The sequence below is a fragment of the Ascidiella aspersa genome, chromosome 8, assembly GCF_963924565.1.
Source record: "Ascidiella aspersa chromosome 8, kaAscAspe10.2, whole genome shotgun sequence".
NCBI lineage: Eukaryota > Metazoa > Chordata > Ascidiacea > Phlebobranchia > Ascidiidae > Ascidiella > Ascidiella aspersa.
In genome coordinates, this window is record NC_139454.1 from 25,260,485 (window position 1) to 25,269,752 (window position 9,268).

At 34.7% G+C, this 9,268-nt stretch overlaps 1 protein-coding gene across 1 annotated transcript; it reads right to left on the reverse strand.

The window, feature by feature from the left end:
- Positions 1-5,534: 5,534 nt before the first annotated feature.
- Positions 5,535-7,877, reverse strand: LOC146137038 (uncharacterized). The gene is made up of 3 exons (XM_083395876.1): positions 7,688-7,877; positions 6,720-6,793; positions 5,535-5,925 (listed from the first exon to the last, which is right to left on the reverse strand). Exons 1-3 carry the CDS (start codon positions 7,770-7,772, stop codon positions 5,662-5,664), a joined length of 423 nt encoding a protein of 140 aa, XP_083252002.1. The 5' UTR covers positions 7,773-7,877; the 3' UTR covers positions 5,535-5,661.
- Between the last annotated feature and the right edge of the window lie 1,391 nt (positions 7,878-9,268).

Consider the following 9,268-nt stretch of genomic DNA (forward strand, 5'->3'; position numbering starts at 1 on the left):
TAGGAAGGTATCGATGCTGATCTAAAATCAAGTTAATTTGTGCATTACAGCCATTATTTGAGTTTTGCAATTTAAACGGTAAAAGATTACACTAAACATTAAAAATAAAAAGGCTAGTTACGACAAAATTCGGTCTAATACCATTAAATCATTATCATTGCTACAATTTCATCAATTTAACTTGTTTGGTCATAGTAATGACGCCATTTGGAATGCAATCGTTGTATTTGTCAACACAAAATATCGACTTTCGGTGTCGTTATCGGAATACCAAGTACCGGACATCCCTAGTTGAAATGTAACAGGAAATGTGGTTCTTTATGTTGGTGCTACTAGAATAACACGATAAATAAAAAAGCTTGTCAATATAAGTCTGGCGTGGGCTTGTATATACCTAATGCATGTATAAAAACTTCTTGGCCGTGAGCATAAATTTCTAAATTAAAAAAGGTAATTAAATTTTCTGTCAGTTAAATCTGTGGTTTCCATTTTAGCAACCAAGATTTCCGTAGTGACATTCCGCGACGTATTTTCCAAAAATGTAAGCAGAGCGCATAAATAGTTAAAGAGCCCGAAGAAAGGGCACATCTTGCATGGAAGGTAAAAAAATACTGTTTTGTTGATCTTTAAAAAAAAGGAGGTACCTGGTCAACATCAGGATACAACGGATGGAGAATTGGAAGTGGACCTGAAGGTAGTACAACTTGTATGATGTTTCTTGGAACACGATCTGGTTCACCAGGCAGTTATACTTACACTTGGAAGTGGGAAGATATTTCGTGTATTTCAATAATTTTCTACATTTGTGAATATCAAGGTAACGTAAATAAACAAAGTACAGAAATTGTAACACAATACAGATGGCCGCAATATATGAAAGCCGTGGGTTCAATCACTTTCGCCAGTATACAGCAGGGGTCGGCAACCTACGGCCCGCGGGCCGCATCCGCCAATGTAATTCAACAGGCCCTAGGCCTCTTTGACAAACTAGACACGAGTCCATTTTAAGTAGGCCTACTTTTTACTATTTTACCTACGTAAGAACGACAAATTTGAGTGCTTCGCGCGAATGATCTTTTACCGTCCGGTTTGTTTACCTTTGGATGCTGTCTTTTGAAATATAGATCAGCGCTTCTATACCGTTGCGCTGTGGAATGCTGCCAAGTACTTCGCGGACAAACGGAAAACGTATTCAAAAATTTATATCATACGCGTTAAACGTGGTATTAACGTTTTTCACATACATGTAAAACTGATCTTTAAGTTTAAGGCTTAAACGAGTTGTGTGTAGCCTACTTTCAAACAGATGGGCACAACACTTTGTGACGTACGATAAAGCAGCATTATGACGCACGATAAAGTCCAAAGTAGACCATGAACTCTATGTTACGTAACAATGCTGCAAATTGCGTAACTGGCGAAGTTTTAGATTTGATGCAAAAGCTTTCAACATCTTGCATTTTACAATTGAGATATCAAATTGTAATATATTTGGCGGACCGGCAGAAAAGTTGACGCGGACCGTCGGTTGAGAACCATTGGTTTAAACGCTTTTTCACGCTTTCCGCCAACACTTTCCTGTCTCCTTAAATGTAATTAAACACGTTAAGTGCAAAAAATATACGAGGGCCGTCTGATTAAAAGCTGTTAGAACATTTTAATAACACACTTCTTAGTTACCATTTTGTGCGGCTCGCAGAGACTTTTCTGAGTTTAGTTTTGGCCCGCTAGTAAAAAAAGTTGCCGACCCCTGGTTTACATGATACCTCAGTTTAATGGAAATAAACTAAGTAAAGAATTTGTAACAGATTACAGATGGCTGCAATATATGTACGCCGTGGGGCGTACAATCACTTTCGTTAGTATACAAATTATTTTAAACAATTTTAACATGAACATTTAGGAAGCTGATGTTACGATTTCGAATAATTCCGTTTTCATAAAAAAATACGCAGTTGTTTGCTACATAATCAGTTTTTTGATACATCTTTTCCGAGTTCATAAGATGCTCTCATTCTGTCGTTCAAATCTTGATTACGCAAAATTTGAACTATTTTTTTTATTTAAGAACAAACTTATAAATTTACGAAAGATGACTACAGTTAACATCGATAACAAGCAGTGATATTTGTTTATCTTATTAAATTTCGAAGGATGTATTTACAAAAGTTTATACTTTAATAGTATCGGACAAGTATCGATACCAGCCTAGTTTGTCCTTTAATTAGTCGACTATATTATATTTTGTTCTTACAAATGCAGTTCCCCGCAACTTAACAGTGACGTCATCAACCAGCACACCAGCATTGGGAAGTAGTTTGACATTCACAGGAACCATCTCTGGCTTTTACAACGAACCTCTTAACATGGTTGTTGCTCATGGTGGAACAAACATCAACGTGATAAGTAATTTCGTTGGAACGAGTTTTACTTACGTCATCAACTTCGTTACCTCGTCACACAACGGAGATTTCGTGTTCACTGCAAGCAATAGTGCTGGGACTTGTTCTGGTTCAACAACCGTTCAACTTACAGTCGGTAAATCCTGTTCTTTTATTTTCATGTAAACATAAGTGTGGGGCCGCCAAACGGTATCAAAAGGCAACAAATAACAAAATTAGGTCTTTTAGGAGGATTTGTCCTCATTTCCAAAGAAAAGTGGATGGTCCTCCGAGGACGCTCAAAACTGCCCAAATGTCCTCTTTTTCGTATTTCGAGTTAGTTGCTTATATTTTCAACAAGACTTTTAGGCAAGGCGTATTGATTTCCAATAAACTACTGTAGCGATGAGCCATGCTGATTGACGATAATTGCTGGTTTAAAAAAGCTTTTCCGACAAATTGCCCGACCAGCCTTACCTTCTGGATTGTTATTGCAAACATTTTGCCAGAAAAATTGCAACAAATAACATGTAAAAAGGCCCATTAATTAAGCAAAGGTGTGAGTTTTGTAGGTTCGGCTCACGTGCTCGGGAGTTCCCCAACAGTAACTAACGCGCGTTGGCTAACACGCTCAGTCGCTCATGTAGAGAGGCGTAACATTTCTTCAATAAAGTAACAAATAGGTAACAATTAGATGTGTTGTGTCGCATTAACTATTTCAGTTTGTATATGCCAGTAGTAAAGATTCAGGTTTTACCTAAATGTTAATCATTTCCTCATTACTTTGTTTGTTTTTTTCGTTTGGTCATAATCTCATTGTGGGTCGGACAATAAAACTTGCATTAAAAGTGGGTCGCGAACTGAAAAAGTTTGGGAAGAACTGGTCTATGGCATGCAGGTAGTTCTCAGCAGATGTTTTAATTGTTCTTTATAATTCTTTAAATTTAGACAATTATAAAGCAAACTAAGCTATAAATTATAGTGCCGAAGAAATGTCCTCTTTTTGGGTGCTGAAAATATGCTAGCCCTACAATAAATATAATATGAAAAATGGAAAATATTACCATAAAAAAACTATTGTAAATAATAATTTATGATTTAAACATGTTGTCAAAAGTAAAGTAGTAAAATCCGTTGCCCTAAACTAACCTTTTAGACTTAGAGTGAAAGTAACATGCAATTGACCATTTTAATTACTGGCTTTTTCTTTTAAGCAAAGTGAAATCATGCATTGTATGTGAACACTGCACCAGGTTTTAGCCAATCATTATTGATAATCTTTCCCGTGAATCTCAGGCAGCCCAATGCGACCGACTTCCGTGACATTAACCCCTTCAACAACTGGTGGATCTTCACAAATACAAATGACTTGGTCGGCTGTTACCGGTGTGACGGGGTACAGAGTGAAGTGGAACCATGGTAGTACTCAGCAAAGAGACGTTAACTCTGGCACAACTACAACCACCATCACTGGTATAACACCTGGACAAACGTACACCGTTGATGTTCGATCTAAAAGTGGATCGGTTGTAAGTGGGTCAGCTTCCAGTACAACAACAACAGGTTAGTGTGAAATGTATACATCAGATCACTTCCTTATATGGCTTGATGCACATATAGCTTGAAACTTAAAGGTTTAAGTAATTTTAATATTTCAAATACCCTTTGTTCACACCTTTAAGTAGATATTTGAATATTAGTATAGTTTTTGAACACAATACACGATTTTTTTAGTAATTTTAATAAAAATTTCGAAGCTATAATATTCGATAAAATCGACATTTCGCAATTTACAGACGTTTCAGCAATAACTCATGCCATCATCAGTGTAAAAATCAAGTGAAGATAAAAGCGATAAAACGTAAAAGAAACGAAAAAAGGAAAAAATAGCAGCGAAAAAAGGCGATGTATGGGTCAGTGCGTACAGCTAGGTATTAAAAAGATATAAAGGTGCCGAGGTTGTATATATATTAAGTTCTGGTGTCTGATGTTGAACCATCAGCGACTCCAGCAGAAAAGGCGATATTTGTCATGCCGCGAACCCCATAATTCCGGTTTGTTGAAATTAACTTTATGTGTTGGATTGGCGAGCAAATGGGCACAAACTTCCGACTATGGTTACGACTGGGGTTCTTTCATACGCGCCTTTAGGTTGCGTTGCGTTTGGCCGATGTATGTCTGGTGCATCGCAGTCGGTACACCACGTTGGTTTTGTGGAGTAGCGATGGTGAATCTTTTAGAGCAAACCAGGAGGCCAGCTTCGTTTCGTCAACAAACCTTAGCTTAGCCTTGTCGTTTGTGCTTCGTTGAATAAAACGCTGGAGTTCTTGTCTTATGTGCTGTGAATCAGGTCCGACAAATGGAAGTTTCATTACGCTAAAGCGCACATCTGCAACAGGTGTAATTTCCGAATCCTTTTTATGGTGGCGATTATTAAGGAAATAGCACGGTCTTATTAAGGAAATAGCACGGTATTGCGAAATAGCACGGTCTACAAATGTATTGGGATATCCACTGCCCAACAACATGTTCTTTATTGTGGCAAACTCAGCGTGCATGATTTTATATGAACTGTCGATGTTATACGCCTTGGTTAAAAGAGCGTTAGCTCTAGCTACATGTTGTTGGGCTGTGGATATTTGTCGGACCTGTTTTACAGCTGTAGCGACTTTTTAGTTATGTTTCTGTGACCGATGGTTATATCCCACACTGTAAATGAAAAACTGTAGAAATTACCACCTACAAAGGTGGTCCAAGTTATACACCCCATGTGTGGCTGATACCACCTTGAAGTGGATATTACCACCCGTAGGAGTTGGTGGGAATATCCACCCAAGTTACTCGGTGGACTTTTCCACCCTAGAGAGTAAACGAGTTCAGTGGAATTTACCACCCCGCAATACGAGTAGTTGTGTGAATTTCCACCCAATAGGTAAATTCTTGTGTGGAAACCACCACCCCACAGGTGGTCCATTTTAAACACCCTTTGGGTGGTTTAAACCACTAACAGTAAAAAAACAATCCTCGATATTATAAATAAACCCAACCTAAGAGATGAGTGAAAAGCATTGCAAAATCTGTCTCAAATATTTATTAGCTAACCAAGAAATAGCAACACAAGGCATATTCTATACACATAAAATGATGACAATTCAAGAATGTGTTACTGTATAATTTTAAAACAAACGTCAAAACATATGGCACAAATTTTTGTTGTACACTTTCGATTATAATAGTACCAATTAGCATTGTTTATCTATAACATCATTTCAACAATAAATTACATTTTGTTTAGGAGACGCTGGACAGCTAGGTCTGTGACTTGTTTTTTTACACCAGATATGTATAAAAGGAATTCCATAGTATGTTTTAATGTCTTGGGGTATTGTAAATCAAATATCCAATAGGCAGCCAAAACTAGTAAGGCTGCCTCTTGAATATCTTTTGCAAAGCATAAAAATATCCCCTGAACAAAAATTCGAACATGTCCTTCGCCAACAACAATACATGGATATGGTGTTCGTACAGTTAGTCCATCAACATCCTGAAATAAATAATGTATTGAATTATTTTAAATAACAAGTTTTTCCCTTAAAGCACTGAAAAACCTTTTACATTACAGACCTAAAATGAATTGATTCCAAAATACTCCTATTACATTTTAATATGGAAGTATCACAAGACATTATTTTGGGCGAATCACAGGGGGGCAAGGTCATTCCACGTTCCACCCCCCAAAATACATGTTTTAATATAACAGGGAAACCCAAAGTGTCTGTGTTTTGCGCCAAAATTGACTTTTTGGTATATTTCAGTCCTTTTGAGGATAATGTTTGTTCCAAATTCCGGGTGCATGCAATGGCACTTAAAAAAGTGAATTAAGAAAAAGATTTTGAAAGTTTATGTATATAAGTGCTTTTCGACCTTTGGCAAAAAGTTTCCGGCCTTAAAATTCTACCTTAATTTCAAAAGTACAGCATGAAGAATATGAATTACTTTATATTAAGTAATGTGCGACCTTTTTTGTACACCCAATATGTTATTTTGTTCAAAAATTATAAATTTTGCTAAATTCAACCCCAGAAACGCGTTTTTTAACCTGTTTTGTGGCCATCTCCTTGAATGTTATCATTCATGAAGGTTACTTTATATTACCTAGCAAAATACGCATCGAATTAGATGAAACTAAAGTGTATTCTATTTATTTTTGTAATGCTTTTTATGTTACACAGACTTTATTTTCTCATTTAGTATGTACACAGTCACACACATGAAACATTGTTGTTGCGGTCAATAAGAAAATCCTAAAGGCAAAACTATATCTAAATATATATATACCTTTTCATATGAAATGTAGTTCTTTGTATCTTCTTTAAAAACAACTGGTAGCCATGAAAAAATCATTGCCAAACCTAAAAATGTAATAAAATTAGTGTACAGCATTGGTAACCAACTTTTACAACTAAACGTTTTTCATATAAAAGAACAAATACACTCAATGTTTTATAAAGCAGGTGTAGAAAGCACTAGAATAAAGTTACAAGTTTGAATAGCTTTTTTTAGCGAAGTCATGTTTGCATTTGATATAATTCATTTAAGACCTCCACAGCTGATATTTGTTAATTACAACTGAAATTTCACCAGATATGCAATTTCCGTGAGAACTGGAAATGCACAATATTATGCAATTTTCTTTTATAACATTCTCACTAAAACAGTTTACTAAATAATAAAAGGATACAAACAACCGATATCATTTTTTTGGACCGATACCGATACCCGATTTTTTACAATTTTGTCAACCGATACCCGATACCGATTTTTTTATATAACTTGGAAATGTTTAAAACTTGATTTATTGAAAGTAAAATCCAAATAACGTTTTAGTTTATATATATACCTTTATTAATTATTAAACTATTATTTAATGCCAAAACCCAAATTTTTATTTTTAAGTATTTAAGTTATTTGTTCTATAGGAAAAATTATATCATATTTTCATACTAAAATATAGGTCAAAGTATCGGCCTTAATTTACTGATACCAATATATTGGTAGAAGCCAAATATCGGCCGATATTACGGGAAAACCGATATATCGGTCTATTTTTAATACAAACCATGTTTCTGTATAGCACACCATTTTGCCAGAAATTTTTGACAAGTATGATATGCTTAGGACTAGGTATAGTAATCTTTTGAAACTAAACCAAGGAAAGTAATCCGAAAAATTTGGCTTACATTAAATTTTTATTTCTAATATACCTGACAACGTTTTGTGTTGAAAATTTGATTCTGCTTATTTACCTTGTTCTTTACATGGCTCTAACCCCATACTGTTCAATTTTTCCTTGACTTCTTTCTGAAGAACAGCAACATTAATCTCCATCATCTGACTAATGTCTTTTTTTAAAATTCTTTCAGCTTCACCGAACACCTATTAAACGATTCTGTTTTAACTGAGTGCTATTTAAAATACTTGCCTTAATGTAATAGTCTTATGGTTTAACTTACAATTGTTGCTAAGTGAAATCCTGGATATTTTTCAATTAGCTCTTCTACAAGTATTTCTCCCTTTTTAACTTCCTTGCGCCTATATTGATAAGTCCGCATCATACGATCAAGCATAACGGCCTCACTTGGAGTACTTTTGCCATACTCCTCTTTCATTGTTTTCATGTGCTGGTTTATGCTGATTTCATCTTCAAATACCTCACCATCTTCTGTGTCTTGTTTCTAATAATTTAAACTACTTTTGAAAGAAAAATCTGATAACTGATTTTAAGCACTGTCACTCAATTCCTATACAAGTATATCAAACTGTTTATTGTTACATGGATTCTTCTAAATTTCAAAATAACAACACACCTTATCACAAAAACTGCGCTTAGCAGGGGTGAGCTGACAGCCGTCTTCAGAACCTGAAGCTGATTCCTGATGGGAACTGTCTGAAACACTTTCTTCTGAGGTAATGCTTTTGTCCTCTAACGAAATTGGTATTGTGTCAACTGAAGAAATGCTCTCATCTATAAATAAACAAAACTTGTAATTTCATCAAAATGATTACTTTATAACGATGAACAATTTGAAAAGGTTGACACAATTTAAGTTTTTGGTTGTTGACTTAAAACAAATGCAATTCTTTATTACTACAGGAATATATAGGACAGGTATTTCTATTTATTGTTACACTTACATTAAAGAATTTTTTATTTACAGACAACAAATAACTATACCATTAAGCGTTGCTAGCAGTTTTCCTTTGTCTGGTAACTCATTAGGATTGTCAATATCAACCCATTCCAAAAATTCATCATTATATACTTGAAGTTCTATGCTTTTTACTATACCAAATATATTCTTTACTTCTTCAATCACAGCTTCTTTTGATAGACATTTGATAATTTTTTTAAATTTACCAAACGTAACATGATAACTATATTCCATAATTTCAGCTTTGTGCTAAGTTCTAAAAAATAGTAAATAACTCTGCAAAATATATATATACAATGTAAGGGGAGATGTTTGTAAAAAAGAAATCAAAATGACATATTCACATAGACTTGTCCTAAAGATACTGACCAACCATGAAGGCACACATATCAATATTACACTGGGAGCCTTTGGTGTAATAAAACATTTATAATTACTTAAAATTTGAAACAGTGTACTTTAGTTTTACAAAACTTTTTTCATTAACTTTGTAAACATCAAGAGCCTGAGAAGAGATTTCCAAACCTGGCTCAAAAAACACTGTTTTGGCAGTTTTTTTTATAACATAACTCTGAAAATGTTTATCAAAGTGTAGAGGCTGCAACACTGTTGAACACATTACATAATATTCTTTACAAATAATTATATTTTTGATTTGTACAAATGCTGGAGAAT